General features: G+C 39.7%; 1 protein-coding gene across 1 annotated transcript in view; it reads right to left on the bottom strand.

Moving 5' to 3' along the window:
- Positions 1-19,372, bottom strand: part of LOC121505412 (integrin alpha-5-like) — a 57,677-nt gene that overhangs the window by 15,361 nt on the left and 22,944 nt on the right. The window contains exons 11-19 of the mRNA XM_041780724.1: positions 18,368-18,420; positions 17,230-17,438; positions 16,408-16,599; positions 16,107-16,152; positions 15,909-16,022; positions 12,229-12,284; positions 11,526-11,683; positions 10,340-10,477; positions 3,871-3,938 (exon numbers count right to left, since the gene is read on the bottom strand). Coding sequence (XP_041636658.1) covers positions 3,871-3,938; positions 10,340-10,477; positions 11,526-11,683; positions 12,229-12,284; positions 15,909-16,022; positions 16,107-16,152; positions 16,408-16,599; positions 17,230-17,438; positions 18,368-18,420 — 1,034 coding nt within the window. The remainder of the gene's footprint in view (positions 1-3,870; positions 3,939-10,339; positions 10,478-11,525; positions 11,684-12,228; positions 12,285-15,908; positions 16,023-16,106; positions 16,153-16,407; positions 16,600-17,229; positions 17,439-18,367; positions 18,421-19,372) is intronic.

Raw genomic sequence — 19,372 nt, 5'->3', positions numbered from 1 at the left:
CAGGTACGTGAATTCTTTCCAGACAATGCATCTCTGTTTTACGGGTCCTTGAGGACTATTTTCTACAGCATATCTGTCTGTGACTGACATGGGAAATGACCCAAATCTGATCACTGTGATTTGTTTCAGGAAACGGACCCCTACCTTATTCAGCATGTTCACAGTGACGCCCCTGTGTGCAAACACTTTCAGCGTGTTGATAAATCTTCCAGCTCCAACACCCTGCAACTCCAACCCTCCCCCAACAGCTCAACTCATGGTAATAAATTCATGTTTCTATTGAGCAGAAAGCAGAGAAAGGAGTCTGGTTGAGGGTCAAATTCAGGGTTCTTCTTTCATTCCCTGTTTCCTCCTCCCCTCCCCCATCTTTAGAGGGTCTGGACGCAGTGACCCCGCGCTAGGTAAGACAACCACCAGATGATCTTAATTAAGGCTCAAGGTTTCAAATGTAGAGGAAGCAACGGTGAGCAGATGTTGAGGATGGACAGAAGTCTGTGGATAGCTGAGATCTTAACTACCCTATGTTTTATTTTGTTGGGAAAATATAATACTGGATCATAAAGCTCATAAAAGAATAATCAATGCCAGAGGCTACAACTCAAACATTACTGAGCCAGTGACAGGCCTCTGGGTCGAGAATTTTAAACATCCCACTGTTTGCAAATTCCTGGCTTGCAAGAGAAAAGTGCTGGGTCTCAACTATGTTAGAGAAGGGACTTTCTGTTAGGTGAAAGTGCTGAATCATTTAGGTTTAGCCCCATGATAACTCCAGAAACAGATCTTTGAGTTTTCTCTCTGATTGTAATTCTGCAGCTAAGAGAAATCACATGGTCATGTAATGAAAAACACTCCTCATAACATAGCAGGCTGGAAGAGTCTGGGAAAAAAACTCCTTTGTGAATGGGCTGAGACAGAGCCGATATCTGGCTGAGGTCCATTCACAAACAAGGATGCATGATTAATTACCAATATGTGAGCAGGCCAAGAGTCGTGAATCTTGCCTCTATCTCTGTACTCCAATGGAGTCATGTAATCATCTGTAAACACGGTCTCAATCAGAATCAGTTTATTCTCTTTAAATCACATTCCAAAGCCTCCTCTCATTGTCTTTATCAAACTCACTGTCTTTCCCTGCTGATAAGATGAACATATCTGCAGGCATGCATAGCAAGAACACTTGTGCTTCCTTCATAATCATCCATCTCACTTAACAAAGAAAAAAGTACTAAGTTTAGAGGCACTCTCTTGAAATTTATAGTAAGCAAAAATAGCAGTGCTTCATAAGCATAAAAACACGTTTGAATGGATTCCTTCCACATAAAAGATCTAAAAGCTAACTTATTCTGTTCCAAACCTGTGTTTAATTATGGTGCAAGCCACAAGTATCATCAGAATGAGACAAAAAAAAGAACAGAAAAACATAGAGAAACATCCATATTCCCAGCCAAGAGTTAATATAAATGCATGAATTTTTAGCTCATGCATTTCTGGCTGTACATTAGTATGGACATCTCTTCTCTGTCTCCTCCCATTGTCCAAAACTGAAGCCAAATCTCCCCCCGATCCCCCACTGCACTGGTGATGCATTAGGAGCAAGAACAGAGCTGGCTGATGAAACCGTGAAATAGAGAATGCAATAGGGGCCGCATTTGCCTACAGAGCTGTCAGTCATGATATTATCCACTTTTCTTTTATGTGAAATTACTAAACAAAACAAAACAATTCAGAAAATTTTACACTTAAGAGGCTGTGTGATAATAATTTTCCCACAAAAATTTCAACAAAAATGTAATTCACATACTTTTTTGTCTTCAGAATTTGATCCATGTCCTATCATTCACAAGTAGGCAGGGCTTATGACCTATATTGGAGCCAATCAGCAGTGGTGGCTCTTTTGGCTGTTGCTCCATCTACTTAACATACAGTCTTTCTTGTGCACTTACCATACTAACCTATTGGGGTTGCAATGGTTCACAGAGGTAACCTGAGTGTTGGGGTCGAGCTTCAGCGTGGGATTGGTTTATAAAAAAGCAATGAATTAATTCATTTGTAACTTTGAAACAAATAAGTTGCTCCATCTAGTCTCATCTAAAAATACCTGTGTTAGTTGATACAGCCTTTAGTATACTGAACATCAAATAAAAAGACACAAATTTAAAAAAAGTAAAATAAAATGAACATAAATAATAAACAAATAAATAAAACATAATTTCATAGCCTAATGTCTCCTGATTTGAAGTGATAATGAAGATATTATATAACTAGAAAAGCACTCGGAGAGCGCAGACCTCCGCCATTAGCCCTATCTCCAATAGTAAGGAATCCTTTAAAAAAATTCCTGGATCCAGACGGTGATCCGGATCACTCCCAAAATCTAATCAGTTCTTCCTTATGCCATTTCTGACATTTCCTGAAAATTTCATCAAAATCTGTCTTTAACTTTTTTAGTTATGTTGCTAAAAAACTAACAAACAAACTAAAAACCACTGCCGATCACATAACCTCCTTGGCTGAGGTAACAAATAAATAACACATTATTTCATAGCCTAATGTCTCCTGATTTGAAGTGATAATAAAGATATAGCATAAAAATGTAAAATCAAATGTGTATAAAGTGTGCTGTCACACTGGCGTAGCAGCAGCTACTCAAGCAAAATCACTGATTGTGTACACCAGTGACAGACCACAGACTTGTGCTGCACAACTGATCTAATTTCAACATGTCAGTCTGTGCAATTATATAATCACATAAACGACTGCTGTTAATTTTTGCATTAAGTTGTACTTACAAGGTTTACAAAAATGCCTGCAGAAAGGCCTTTAAGTTTACAGTAGTGCCACTATTACACTTTGCAGAACTACATTTATTGTCAAAAAAGAAAAAAAAAAATGAAGCCTGAAGAGTTAGTTTATATAAGACTGCTGCTGCTGCTGGCAAAGCTTGACCTCCTCCACCCCAGCCTCCTCCGTTATAGCATAGAGCTTGTTGCACCCTCATATTCAGATTCATGCTTCTATGGATTAATTGCTTTCGAACTCATTTTATTGTATTAAATACTCATTGTCATAAATGTATCTATCCATATGGGGGTTTCTAGCCATGTGTTCCCTGCTGAATATCTGCCATCATTGCCAACAATGCACTCTTAAGACTGACGCTCATTTCTGTCAGACAAATCGAATCAGATGTCTGAATGACCTCACCTCAGTGTAATGATAATGATACTTGTTGTTAAATTTAGCATCTTCAAGTTCATTTGTTCATTGACTGCTTGCAGCTTTTCTGTTTTGGTTCAATTTCAGTGGACTCAGTGGATTTACCTTATTTTCTGGGTACTGTTTTCAGCCAACTTTACACTCGAACTTCATGTTAGAATTACCTGTACACTTTCATGCAGGGCAGTCATCTTTAGCGTTGAACTTAAATTCATTAGATGTGATTTTTAAATGAATGCTAACCATATAAACTCTATGCTAATGTTATTTTCAAAGCTTACCCTGCTCTCCCCAGAGAGGAAAACACACTGTATGAACAAAGTGACCTGTGCTGCAGCAATTTTTGTGTGTTGTGGTGTCTCATATTTACTTTGTGTGTCCAGCCAAAAGAAGCAATAGCTCATGCTAGCTAAAGTGGTCACTGTACACTAACTGTAAATATGAAATGCATCACTTCATATGCAGCAGAGGAAAGACACATTATGTATAACATATGGCAAATGTTAGAAACTTTCCTTGGTGTAGGTTGAATCTCTGTTGTGTTTTATCTGTCACAGAGGGGGAAAACTGTGGCAGATTAGCATTGCATGACTGGAGGGCTTAAGTTGTGTTTGTTGAATCAGGTAAAGTAATTGAAAGGTGATTTCCTCTCACCCATAAACAGCCAGCTTGAGGTCAGGGACGCAGATGTTGTCCTCTCCACAATCGAGCTGAATCTGGGCCTGAGAAAGAAAGCAGAATAGAAATGAATGGGAGGAGCAAGCGACGGTCACGATGGGTGAAAGACAGAGAAGCATCAAGGGAACAAAGAGCTGAGGTACGGAGAGAAAACCTCTCAAGGAAGTGGATGTTTACTCAGCAAGCCAGCGAGATTCAGGATTTAATGAAAGGATAAGAAGGGATACGGACTATACATATCCTCCATGCACAAAACTGTAACAAAATTTGCAACAACCAGATGGCAAGAATTTATGTGAGAGCACTTTTCTTTCATGTTTGCAGGATCAAAGTCACATGTGCTTTAAATGTGGGTAAGAAGAAAAGGAGGAATAGATGGTGGAGGTTCAAGGGAATGAAAGGATGATGAATTTTGTCTAAACAAGTATCACATTTTTGGTGAAAAAGCCTCATTCAAATACAGTGACAACCTCAATCTGTAAAACGAAAAAGGGCTAAATATGATCTGTAGTCTCCTTCTGACTGATGACTTTGCAGAAACCACAGTAAAAGATGGATGTGATTTGATTCCATGGCATTGTCTCTCAAGTGTGTCCCTTGAGCTTTCCCCTTCTTCTCTCTCTGCCCTTTCTCCATATTGTCGTTGTTGCCATACCCTCATCTCTCTAACACATGGGAAACATTATGTTTCAAAAGAATGCTATAGAGAGCACAGAATCAGCCTGGCAATGGTTAACACTGTCTCAGTGGAGTCCCTGGTTTTACCTTCATACTGGACTCAAAGGGTTATCAGTCACCAAACAGGCACATACTCTAGTACGGACTAAGATCAAGTGACAAGACCCTTTCATGATTTTTTCAAATTCATCTCCTCATCCTCTCTGATCAAAGATGTTCTATAAAAGAGATGAAACTTTACAAGCTATGCCAGTAATTTGAAACTGTATTAGTCTTGTCTTCTTGGGAAGCCTGGGCTCTTTTCACCCTCCAAAACATACAGAGAGCACTGGCAGAATTATTGAAGTGATGACATATCTGTTATCTAGTAGGGAAAGTGGCATCATTAGCACCAGTGATTCAGAAAGGCAAGATTTCTGCTACACAATCAGTGCGTTCCACGTGCACAGTTAGGCCACAGTTAGGCTGTCCAACTTGGCTACTGTCCTTGTCCTGGTGTACATGCACAGCAGGAAAATCTATTTATTGACAGGAGCATGTCCACTTCCGCTATCCAAGCTGATGATATGACCCCTTCAGCTAGTTACTATTGACCTTCTTCCAAAGTAATAAGTTAACAAGAAGTAAACTGGTTGTTTGTGAAATGGTTAAAAGACTAACAAATATTCCAGCTCCGTACATTTCATACATACTCTGTGCTTTAATTTGGTACAAATATAATGCACTATTTCCCTCTAGCATACAGTGCTATGTGAAGACACATGACAACACAACTTCTGCTATGCTTAGTCTTTAGTAAGGATGCACAGATGCATTGGATTAACATCAGTATCAACCAGTATTGGAACTTCTGACACAGCTCAGCCAGGCAAATAATTTGGGCATTAGCCTGTGTCGGTAGCAGATGTTTATCTACTGTTGCCACAAAGTTGGAAGCATAGCATTGTCAAAAATGTCTTGGTATGTTTAAGTATTAACATTGCCCTTTCCCTGGAGATAAGGGGCCTAACCCAAACCCTGAAAAACAGCACCATACCATTATCCCTCCTCTATGAAACTTCACATTTGGCACAGTGCAGGTAAGGTTCTCCAGGCATTGGATTTGGTAATGTGAGGCTTGCATGCAGCTGCTCTCCCATGGGATCCCATTCCATGAAGCTCCTGCTGCGTTGTTTTTGTGCTTACATCAATGGCAGTAAAGTTCAGAACTTTTCAGCTAGGAATCAGCAAAGCATTGGCAACTTTCACACACCATGCACCTTAGCGGTCGATGACCCTGCACTGTGACTTTTACATGGTCTTCCACTTCATGGCTGAGTTGCCTAAATGCTTCCACTTTCTCATAATATCACTTACAGTTGGCTGTTGAATATCAAGCAGGCATGAAATTTCATGAACTGTCTCATTACAAAGGGGGCATAAATCACAGTACCACACTTAAAAGTCACTGTGCTCTTCACAACGACCAATTTGTATCACAGATTTGTGAAAAGGAGACCATATGGCTAGCTTGCTTTATTTTATACAATTGTGGCAACAGGTCTGATTGAAACACCTTGATTCCATAATTAACAGTTTTGGCCAAATACTTGTGATCATATATTGTATGATCCAGCCTATCAGTGTCCAGCCTATCACAGTGAGAAGCCCATTATTTTGTTTTCTCAATCTCCAGAAAACCGTTCCAGTATCAGAAAAAAAGGTTTGTTACCCTGAAATAGTTAGATAAATCAGTCCTAATGATAAAAAAAAAAATATCAAGCTTTGTTATTCCAAGACAAGGAAAGGATGTACAGAACCTAAGGAAAATAACTGCAATTAAGTTTTATCAAGGGAAACAAGATAAACCAGTTGAGAAATGTTTATAAAATAACTTTAAATTAACTGTTATCACAGGAAAAATAAATGCATGAAATGCATGGATGGAGACATACATTGGTCATATACAGTGCATTAATCTACACTCAGTACCTTATATCAAGTGAAAACAGATTTTTAGAAATTATTTCAAATCACTAAAAATAAAAAATTACATTGACATAAGAAGTCTGACTCTTTAATAAAACACTTTAAATGTAGCTCAGGTTTCTCCCATTTCTCTGGATCTTTGCAATGTGAAAACGCTATGTGAAAGCTTTTTAAAAAATGTTTTTTCATTTTGTCATGATAGGGCACTGAGGGTAGATTACTGAGAACAAAAATGTTGTTTTTTTTTTCCAAAACTATTTTCAAAAGTTCATGTTGTGCTAATTGGTCCCTCCTGAAAATTAGCATTTTTGTGTGAGAAAATGTGTAAGATACGTGAATCAAAATAAAACAAATACTTACTCATGTGAATGTGAAGCAAAGACCATAACCTCTCCCAGCTTCATTTTTTTACAGTGACAGTGGCAGACATATTTACTGATGGTACAAACTTCTCAAGCAGTTATGTGTTCACTATTTGACCCTGGGAGACGTGCACATGTGGATTTGAAAAGCTAGGAATCATATCCCTGATCTTCTAATTAGTGTACAAGTTGTTCTTCCTTCTAAACCACAGCCACTTTCATAAATAAAACAAGAAGCCCTCTGCAAACCTCACATAGGCCTGCATGAAAATACCCATCTGGTTCAACTAAATGTCCATCCTTGATGTTTTAAACTGCAGTCTGCTGAAATGAAATGTGTTGCTTTTGCTTAATCAGAAACTCTCCTACTACTCTGAGGTAAAAACAGCCTATGATTATTTTTAGTTTCATGGGAAAAAGCAAAGCTAGCCAGTGACAATAGAAATTTTAATAAAGTGTAATTATATCTAAGTGCATAAACATCCTACAGCTATCTAAAGAAAGGTATTAAGTACATATGATGAAGTTAAGTCCATATAAAGCTTAGGAAGTGTAATTTCAGAATTCTGACATACAGCACTGTGCCTACACCTGAAATAACTAACTATTGCACAACATCATTGTGCAGATATTCAAAATTTAACAGCTGGACTTCAGCTAAACCGTGATTTTCTTTTTTTCCCCAAATTTCTTGTTTTGATTAAAAAACACTTGCTTTACCACAAAAGTTGGTAAAATCCACTGCTTTATATGCATGCATTAGCAGAGACAGAGCAGCAGCAAGGCTGTTCACTCAGCACTGTGTATGTAAAATCATCAGCATGAAGTCTGATGCCGCCACACACAAAGCTAACATGAAGTATCAGGATGTTCCAGGAATACAAATCAGTGGAAAAAACCTTTAGGGTTTCTTTGACATGAGACGGAAGAAGTGGCAGAGGAAAGTCAATGTATTCTCCTACAACCTTCAGTTACAAGTACATGATGAACATCCTCTTACAGCCACATCACACGCTCACTTCACCTTATATCACTCACACAGGGCTCAGGCTGGTGCCTGGTGGAGGAGACTGCTAGCAACATACATAAACAAACCACAACCAGATGTCTGAGAGCCGAGCAGCACCCCACCCAAACAGAGCTGTCAGCCCTCCCTCTGTGTTTTTGCACAGCCATGACTCGCGAGTCTGCCATAAACCTTCCAACTCTTCATATAGGAAAGTAAAAACACTGCCAATGTGGAGCAGAGAGCAGCCATCAGATTTTATGGTCAGGGCTGATCTTTAACCTCTAACCATATGGGGCTTGGCGCTATGGAGGAGCTGTCCATTTAGTGTCAATTTTAATAATGGAGGCCAAAAATGCCATTTTTTTTTTTTTTTTTTTTTTTTGACTAATGAAAAGTTTCAAGTAGAAAACAAAAACAAAGGTTGAAGTGAGCTATGGAGGGTTAAACTACTGACAGAGGATACAGAGGATGTGTGCTAAAGTCATTTGTTCATGATTTGTTTGGTAAGTTTTGTGACATTGTTCATAAACTCTCTCCACATGGTAATTGGACTACGTGCTTAGCTTATAATGTGCAAGACGTGCGGTCATATGAGTGGTGCTGTCCGGATCTTATAAGGGTATAGGGAGGAATATAGGGATGCATTTTACAGCTCAACACACAGAGGCACATTTCATACTGCTGTAAGCTGACGCAGAGAATCACACAATAGTATACTTCTGATAGCTACACTTTGATGACAGTAAAATGGCTGAGCAGCATGTCCAAAATTTCATTGAAAATGTAAAAAATATAAACTAATATCTAGCAACCATATCACAAAAGCCACCCTTCACAAAAGGGTTTTATCTGAAAAAAAACCACCTGTTTCAAGTACATCAAAAAAAGTCTCTATACAAGTATTTCCCCCCTTAGATTTTTTAATTTTTTTACTGATTTTAGAAATCAATCATGCTCAATATAATTAGTCTTCAATTTAACAAAAAAACAAGACGTCTTTGATGTCAAAGTGAAATTAGATCCAGTCTATCTGTGACAGTAGTCTCACAATTAGTGAAATGGGGATCACCTGAGTGCAGTGAATGTGTCTCAAGTGATTGTAGTATTAAAAACACCTGAGTCTGGAAGGTCCAGTCACTGGTTAATCAGTATTCCTTGCTACCGTTACACCATGAAGACAAAATAACACTCCAAGTTACTCAGAGAAAAGGTTATTGAAAAGTGTAATTAGGGGATAGATGCAAAAAAAATCCAAGGCACTGAACATCCCCCGGACTTAGTTAAATCTGTCATCAAGAAATGCGAGGAATATGGCACATGTTTAAATCTATTTGAATCAGGCTGTCCTCACAAACTGAGTGACCATGCAAGAATGAGACGAGTGAGAGAGGCCACCTATACACCTATGACTACTCTGATGGAGTTACAAGCTGTAGCAGCCGAGATGGGAGAGACTCTGCATACAACAACTGTTTCCAAGGTCCATCACCAGTCAGAGTTTAATGGGAGAGTGGCAAAGAGAAAGCCACTGTTAAAGAAATCTCGGATTAAATCTCAACTAGACTTCACCTAAAGACATGTGGGAGACTCAATGGTCTAATGAAAGAAAGTTCTTGGTCTGATGTGACCAAAATGGTGCTTTTTGTCCATCAACCAAGATGCTATGTTTGGCAGACACCAAACACTGCACCTCACTACAAACACACCATCCCTGCTGTGAAGCATGGTGGTGGCAGCATCATGCGGTGGGGATGCTTCTCAGCAGCCGATCCTGGAAAGCTCGCAAAGTAAGAGCATAAAATGAATGTGGAACAATATAGTACAATTCTGGAGGACAATCTTATTCAGTCTGCAAGAGCACTATGGCTTGTGAGTTTTATTTTCAGGCAAGACAATGACTTGATGTATACAGCTAAAGCTACACAGAAATGGTTTAACAACAACAAGGTGACTGTTCTGGAGAGGCTAAGTCAAAGCTCATACATCAATACAATAGAGAATTTGTGGCTGGACTTGAAAAGGACTGTCCATGCCTGATCCCCTAGCTTGAGTAATTTTGCAAAGAAGAATGGAGTAAAATTGAAGTGTCCAGATGTGTAAGCCAGATTGAGACCTATCCACAGAGACTCAGTGCTGTGATTACAGCCAAAGGTGTATCTACTTAATACTGGCTTTATTCCGTGACTTTATTTTACCTTAAATATATTTGTTTAATTGATATTACTTTGTAGAAGTCTGTTTTCTCTTTAATATTAATGTTTTTTTTTTGTCAAAAAAGTCAAATTAACCAAGATTAATTGATGAAATCAACAAAAGAGTAAAACATCCAAGGGGGTAAAAAAATTTTTATAGGTACTGCAACACACAGTGTGACCCTTACGTGGCTGGTGTTTAATGAACCATTTCAAATTGTGAGTGATACACTCACCTTCTGCTCTATGGGCTGCTCTGTCTGATAATTCAGGACAGGCCTGAGGCCATGCTGGTCCACCGAGGCTTGAGGATCCAGACTGAAGTTCAGGCTGATGTAAATGGGAGAGAGTTTATCCCTAAACTCATCCTCACCCTGCAACAGAAAAAGATATAAGCTTATTTTGTAAATGACACAAAGTCATTGATTGAACTTGGTTTCTTGTATTACTCATAAACAAGCATGCACTTAAAATGGTTACACATTTGCTGCCAGTGTAGAGATTTCCGACATTCTGGCGCTGAAATTTTCCCAAATCAAAAGCAGATGTACAAGAACTACTGGGAAAGATGGTAGGATATAATCCGTTTGAAGTTCCTTTCAGACGTGACATGAATTCTGCTCTGCTCACCACAATGATGTTCCCCCTTAAAGGAGGAGTAAAAGGTAGAAATGGTGTGTAAACAGAGAGGTGTTGACTAACAGGGGAGTGGATTGTTGGGAGATTCTATTCAAACCATCTCTCATCCTCCAGAGAGCAAAACACTCCTATCATTATGTCCTTACAGAGGACATCTACACACACGACTTAAGTGTTTCTGGCAGGCATTTACTTTGATCAGGTCACCACTGAGTGATGAGAAGATTGGTACTGTAGTATTTTCACCCCCAAATAGCACTTCAAACAGCAACTTCAAACCCTGTCCATTAGGGTATGACGTTAACCTCTGTCCCACCAACAAGATAATTATGTTCACCTGGAACTGCAGGTGCCAAACAGCCTCTGATTAAATGGCTCAGATGAAAAGCAGCAGGGCCAGGGCTCCTGGGGGCCAGGATTAAGAACCGGAAAATTTGTGAAGGATACAAAAGACAAGGAACTGGAGATGATTGGCTTTTGACTTTTTGACAAGTTATTTTTTTAGGCACATATTCATGACCCACTGAAAACAGTTCTGCAACCAACTTTTGGGTCCTAACCCTTCATCTAAGAACCCCTGGCCTACTGGTTAAGTCGTGCTCCATGTGTGGAGGCTATCCTCCTTCATGCAGCTGACCTGAGTTTAAGCCCAATAGGTGGCTCCTTTCCCACATGTCATTTCCTGCTATCTCCCCAGAATTTTCTACATTGTCTGCTGTACTATCTCAATAAAGGCAAAAAGGCCAAATAAGAAAAATATTTGAAAAAACCTTTGGGACTGACCCGCAGGTAGATCTTGGCGTCATGGCACAGGCGTTCACCAACAGTGAGGTGGAAGATCTTCAGCAGACTGCTCTGCTGGCTGTCCAGGAACAGAGTTCTCCTGACAGACTTTTTCTGATTCTGCCTTTCTCTGTCCAGCTGAACCTCCACCACAAATCCTGAAAACATACATGCAGAGACAGACAGACAAGGCAGGAAAAACAATGAGTATGCACATCATCTGAATATTGATGATTAGAGTATGCCTGCATAATCCACTGGAGTGTTATTTAATGTATGTGTAGGCACAGAAACACATTCTTGCAATGACATATTACATGCATACCTAACCACATGCAAATATACAGATACAGCGGTTAACATGACTTTGGTAAGGAGGAGCCTTTATGTGTTACTGCACAGTATGTAAAAACACACTGAGGGTATTACTCCGGCCCACATGACAGAAAGTATGCAGCGTACACAGACAATACACACCCACACACTTTAAATAAACACACACACACTTTTCTAAACTGCTGGAGTCCACCAAGTTACCCTGTATTTACATGATTGTTCTTTTATCTTGATCTTAACTGCCAAATTGACCACAGTGAGGGCCAGCATACTTGTGGCAACACAGAGAAAGCAAGGTAATAGGGACCATGTGTGTTAGTGTGTGTTTCTGTGAATGTCTGAGGAGGAGAGTGTGTGTTTGACTCACCTAGATGAGAGGGGAGGTGCTTCCCATTAGCCAGCAGGCAGAAACTGATGCTGACACTGGAGATCAAACACAGAAAGAAATGTGAAAAAAAACTGATCATATACAGGTGTGTTTATACTAATGTGAGATACTTATCTGCCATGATGTTTACAGTTTACATAAAATCAACCCCCATGCTGGATAAATTCATTATTGGTGTTTATTCCTACTGCCATTACAGTCATTCCTGCACTGGAATAAGACTCTCTACCTACGCTAGGGAACTGATGAAATCACATCTTTGTAACTATGCCTAGTATTTCTCAACTTTCACTGTTTACTGATCATTTTATCAAGTTTTATTCTTCTGTTTCTCATAGATAATGCAGAAAAAATTACATATTTGGCAGACTTTAATTATGAGGCATTACAAAAACACTAACTGTTCATTCAGTTTACTGTGCAGCTTGATGCTTTGCCTTTGCTTTGGGTTTCCACAACAACTAACAACTAACTCCTTCCCCTCGTAACTCATGCTGAAGCAGGTTGACAGAAGTGCAAAAACATCTTTCACATGATGCTTTTAATGATTTTATTTATTTATTTATTTATTTTAATTTCATAGAGAAACGTGGTTCAGTTCTGGTAAAATGTATGCTACCTGTATGTTAAAGCTACATCCAAGTAACCACCGCAATAAAGGTAGCCATTGCAACCAGCCTCGAGTTCAACTAAACCCCACCTCATTCTCCTCTAATGAAACTGATTAGTCTGGCACAAACTTTTTCGGATTGGAGCTTTTCAAGATGGATTTGCCTGATGACAGTAATGTAATCTGGCAAACCCATCTGCTTTTTCTAAGTATAATATTAACATCCAAGGACGTGCGATGTTCACACATTACTTGAAGCACGTCATGCTGTTGCATCTGCGTTTTACGTGAAAACAAAAGGCACAAGTTTTCTTGTTTCCTTGATTAGTTAACAATAAAAGTCTGGCACTGCTGCTATCACAGATACACCAGCTTGACACCCAAGGCAGATACATAGTTATGCAAGGGGGATCTTCGGTGAGTATATCCCCACCTTCAGCAACACCTTGTCCTGGTCTCATAAACACATGGTCTTATATACAATCTGATACTGGTATGGCTTTATGACCTAAAGATCCAAATTAGACAAAAATGGGCTTGCTTAATGGTTTAATTCGATGCTAAATGTATGTAAAATACTCAATTTCAATGTCAGCCTTTTCCTAAATCGTTCAGTACTACTGTTTTCTTTATAAGGCAGTATAAAATATGACAGTCGTCTCAGTGACGTCACCAGTAGTTTTCTAAAGTTTCCTCTGACCATTAATGATGGTCATCACACTGAAAATTCTGAGTCAAACTAAACTTCAATGAACCTAGCAACTGGAGGTGAGGCAGGCCTTATGCCTCCTGACAAACAGCTCCAACACACTCACCTACCAGTCAATTTAGCCACCTTCTAGTCATGATGAATTGTAAGATTTCCGAGTTCATACTAGTGCTGCATGATTTGGTGATAATTTGTGATTATGACTGTTCTTGACAGGTTGTGGGAATTTGGATACAATGGCAGATAAAGAGGTCTTAAAGCTTGAGTAGGTAACATTCGATGAGAGCCGTGCAGAATCTACTCTACTCCCCCTCCCTTTCTGTTCTTCTCGTGTTTGAGCTCCGTAGCCCTCTTCTCACATACCTCTTCACAGAAGTGCATGTCCGCTGAATCGAATACTGATGGCGGCAAAGCTCTCGTGGAGTGATTTTGCTACGCTTTTCCACTGAAATCAATGGCCAGATTACAGGCCAGAAAACACTTCATCTCAGCATGAACAAATTCTACATAGGACCGAACACCGCTGGTAACTCCGCTATTGTATCAACTTCTCACTGAGCTGAGAGGAGGATCTACTACAGTCGCCAATAGGAATGCTCCCTCTGACTTGAGCCATGCTTGGCTGTGAGTGCTAGCCAAGTGAGAGTGCAGCGCAAGAAGGCGTTGCAGAAGTGTGTTATTGTGTTACATGACTTTAATAACAAGAACATGATGGGTTGTGTTGTTTTTTAGGGCATACAACACTAAAAATAAATCACTTACTACAGCTTTAAAGTTGTCCTAGAAGGGTAACCACTAGAATCACAAGTGATTATCAGGAGAGGTAAAGGTAATCAAAAAACAAAAAGGTTAAGTGCGTAAAGCCTTAAGCTCCTTTCTGAATACTGAGAAAAAAGGAAAAAACTAAACCACTGCTGCCATGCAGCTGACAACAGTCTAAACTCTTTGGGACAATGAGAAAAAAAAGAAGAAAGGCAACCAGTGTGTTGTTATACAAGAAACCAAATTGGTTGAGTAGGGGCACACAGCAAAAATACCAACAACCTTTGTAGAGTGACGTGTAAAACAAAATGTTCATAGAAAGAGGATCATAAAAAGCTTCAGCAAACGCCTGAAAAGATACTGCAAGGTGCACTTGTGGCACTGCTGTGAACTGAAAGGCCTTTCTGTGGGCATTTAAGAAAACCTTTCAAGTAGTACTTAATACAAAAAAAGTGCAGCCTCTCTAAGATTCTGCAATTGCACGGATGTGATTGCTATTGCGCTTAGATTAGTTCTGCAGCTCTAGTTCAAATACAAAATAAACATACAGTACATTCATAAGACAAAACAAAACTTTCATCTTGTGGCAGGACGAGCTGTTAGAGTGAGGATCAACAAAGTAACTCACTTTACTCTGCTTGTATTTTCTTAACTACTTGTTCCATGGAAATTTAGTGTTCTGAATGTGGTTTGAATAAATATCAACAGATGCTTCACAATAACTAGTTACAGCAGTCTGTCTTCTACTCTGAGAAAGCAGCTGTTGCAACAATAACCAGGGTTGATACCCATCTGACCATGGCTGAAATCCAAAGGGTAACAACTTTAAAGTATCAATTGATTAAATTATTAGAGGGCACATGCATGTTAACATTTATGTGGTTTAAACCTTTACATTAAGGGTGGCTATACATCAGGCCATAGCAGAAATCTTATTCATTTTGGGGAAGTGACAACCTTTTTCCAACCTTCTCATTATTAATAACTGCACTGGTCTTTCCATATACTGTAACTACTCCACCTTTCTCTGACTTCCTCTTCCTTTTTAGTCTGTCTCCTTGTTTCCACAGCAGCAAAAACACCAATAACCACAAAAACAAGACGTACTTGAACCAACCTACCAGGCAGAAACTGAAACACCAGCCAGTTCGGTAAAAAGTCTCTCTCATCAGTCTAAGACTATTCCACATTTAAAACACTATTTAAAGTGAACTTGTGGAAAGAGTTTTATTGAAAGTGAAAGCAAGACGAATTTCCCCTTTCTTTTCTCTGGATCCAAGAAAACTTTGTGTGAAGCTCAGAGCAGCTTGGACAGGAAACTGGTAAACATGAAGTCATTTGACATTCTCGTGAGGCACAAGTTTGGAAAGCTGAAATTGAACTAAGATGTGTCTTACATAACATATGCAGGACTTTCCGTGTTCTGTTATTTTCAGAGAGCGCTTTAACCACTTTAAAGCTTTACAAGATATTTCCCCTACAATGACAGATGCTGTACGTTACATCAAATACCGTATGATCTTCCTATTAACTTTAAATTGATGACTAAGCCTTTAAGATGAAAACTGGTGTCCTTACCACGACACAGCAGTGGTTTCACTGCCTGTGAACAGCTCACAAGTCTTCTCCTCCTGGTTGAACATGGTCGGCTGCACCGTAAGAGATGCACTGGCAGTCACAATTGGCCGAGCTCTGATTGAAGACACAGGCAAGAAAATAATATCAAGAGGAGCTGTCTATACTGTCATTTTAGCAATCAAAAATGCATTAACTTACCTGTATAACACAGCTTTATCAACCCCAAAAGCACCAACTATCAGGTCTGTAGGAACAGAAATTGAATAACATTAAGATATTAAAGCAGTTATTTTTCATATAAGATGTATTTTTGGACTATGTATGCCTTTATTTAGAAAGGTAGACAATGGATAAAGTCAGAGTAAGGGAGATTGGGGGAAAGGAGCCACAGGCTGGGCTTGAACCCTGGCACAACCTAACCACTTGGCCATCTGCACCCTGAAGCAGTTATTCTTTATTAGATGCCAAGTTGGTGGTGGTGTGATATTTTCTGTAGTACCTGGGTAGCCATTCTGATCCAGATCTCTGTTGCCTCTTAGAGCATATCCAAAACTGGCAGGAAAAGAGCTGGAGGCCCATTGGCCAGAGAGAGTTTGTGTGGGCGTGTCCAAAAGACCTCCAGCATGACCGCTGTAGATGAGAACCAATCCATGCTGGTCGTCTCCTCCATAGGGACAGCCGATGGCCACGTCTGAGTGAAGAGAGCATTAACACACTATGTTAAGAATCAGATGCTCTGAATGTGTATATACAAACCAAATACACTCCCCTGCCACTTTATTAGGTACACCTATTCAATTGCTTGTTAACACAAATAGCTAATCAACCAATCATACTGCAGCAACTTAATGCATTTAGACATACAGACTTGCTGAAGTTCAAACTGAGCATCAGAATGAGGCAGAAAAGGGATTTAAGTAACTTTGTACGTGGCATGGTGGTTGGTGCCAGATGGGCTGGTCTGAGGATTTCAGAAACTGCTGATCTAATCTACTCTTTGTGTAGCTGGATCTTACACAAAGAGCAGCCAACAACAAGCTTATATACCTAAAAATGCAAAATAACAACAACTATCATGGCCCAGGCGAGGAATAAAAGTGTTTTTGCAGCAGTGAAGAAGTCACCAATGGTTATTAATTTGTCTAGGTATGCCTCACTGGAATTTTAATGGAATAAACACTGATTATGCCAGTTTTCCATCACATGTGGAATAGTTTCTAAATTATGTAACAGCTTCTGAAACATAACATAAGCATTAGTATATTATCACTGGTTAAATGTATTATAGCATTCACACTTCAACTCTGATCAGCACATTTACCGTTGAATCCGTCCTGGTTGAGATCACCCAGAGGAGCCAGTGAGGAGCCAAACCGACTGAAGGCCTGTTGACCCAGGAGGTGGGACTGGCCTGGCTCCAGCAGTAGGGGGCCCTTCTGAAGGTACACATACACCTTACCCAGCTCCTCAAGGCGGCCACTGGACCCTCGACGCATGAACAGAGGAGCTCCTACCAGCAGGTCATGCAAACTGGAGAGGCAAACAAGGCAAGAGACAAAGATGGTGATGAAAATAGAGAAAGTAAGGCTTTGTTTTGTCACTGTAGAAATATAAGCTGCTTCTAAAGATAGATAACGCATTCAAAGATGATTTATATTTTTAGTTGATTATATACTTTTAATCACATATTTATGAGTATCTTATTCCACTTTTTCTAATTACGCTGCCATTTGGACCCTGGAACATTAACTTTCATTTTCCCCTGCTTGAGTACTGTTCTAGTGAAGATTTCAGGTTTGAAAGACAGCTTTTCACCACAGTTTGAGAAATAATAACAAATTATGCATCCATCCCAAGCTCTTCTTTGAAGGTATATGACCTTAATGTTGAAAGGAATATGCACCCCAAAGACTTGAATAAAAGCAAATTTTGACTATCTTGTGCATCATTTTCTGGCTTTTCAGGCAAATCATACAGATCTTTAAAGTATCAGTAAAAGTGAGGGATCTTCACTGGTATTTACAGTGTTATGCTGCACCACATTAATCAGAAATAACTTCTACCATGACAGCTGGATTTAACAGAAAATTACTGAACTGGGTTTAAGAGCCATGGAAAGTTGTAATTCATGAAAAGGCTATTGTTAATGTAAGAGGTTCATTCTCACAGAGGCCTCAGCCAGGGCATGTGAAATTGGCCAAAGGAGAACTCTACACTGAGGAACTATAGACAGACTGAGAGTAAACAGTGTTTTATAACTTTTCATGACACATTAGAGAGTGACAGGGTGACTAAACAAGCCTGGGAAACTTTCTAAGTCACACTATTGTCTTTGTCTCGATGCTGACTGTCACATTCACTTTCATGTTGAACCTTACACTTCTCTTCATTTCACACATTTTGCTTCCTTTTTCCCAGTTTTGGCCATCATCTGTCTTATCATTCCTGCACTCACTCACCCGTCATTGTTGATGTCGGTGGATGCCACTGTGTAGCCGAAGTAGGACCCCATCTGGAACACATTACAAACAAGACCCAGTTAGCCTGTAATCACACCATAGTGCACGGATCCCTTTCTTTTCTTTCATTTTCATTCTCCGTGTCCCCTTTTTCTCTTTTTTAGCCTCCACCACCACCCCCAGAAGCTTTCCTCCTCAATCTCTCAATCCCACAATCCCCCGGGGTCTCTTTGGCTCCCTTTTTTCATGGAGCTCAGTGTTTGAGCTTCTGTAAGCTGGAGGAGAGGTAGGGGGTCTGGGGACTCTGGACTCAAACTCCTTTAACACTAACTCTGAGAAAATACTCATGGGGCTTAGGTCTTTCCGGTTTAATTTCATACCCTGTATGATAAATTAGGGTCATGTTACATCCCTGGTAGACTCTCACTTCAAAGTGATTTGTAGTGCAGCCTTACAGAAATGAGTTTGGGTACCCTTGTGAAAAACAAACCTAAACACTGGAGTTGACTTTCAGTATCACATATGCTGAACAGCTCATTTCACCATAAATCTAGCTGAGGTTCAAAACAAAGCTTAAATATGCAAGGATACCCTATGAAAGCAATGTTCTGCCAGACATTCACACTCTTAGAAATGTGATCAGCACTTCCTACGACAACGGAAATGTCTAAATGAGGTGAGCGTTGATCAACAAGCAGATCAACTTCACAGGCATGAGCAATAATTTAGTAGATTTCTCTTATTCAGAATTAAGCATAACAGTAGTAGATATGAGTAATGGCAGTTGTGATGTAACCAGCAAAAACTGATTTGATTTTTTTGTACACGTGGGTGGCAATAAACATCCAGAACATCATAATTTATTTAAAGGTTGGTCTTTGGTCACTCAGGTCAGGTCAGGTATGAAGCATGCTGGTTTGACGGTTTGCCGGGTCAACCTTGGTCCTGTACTCAAGGCTTCCCATAAGAGGTGGGGGGCCCATGGATGCCAGCAACATCATGGTC

Source organism: Cheilinus undulatus, linkage group 3 (genome assembly GCF_018320785.1).
Source record: "Cheilinus undulatus linkage group 3, ASM1832078v1, whole genome shotgun sequence".
Lineage (NCBI taxonomy): Eukaryota > Metazoa > Chordata > Actinopteri > Labriformes > Labridae > Cheilinus > Cheilinus undulatus.
The sequence above is the reverse complement of the archived record's forward strand: the minus strand, read 5'-3'. Positions and strand labels throughout refer to the sequence as shown.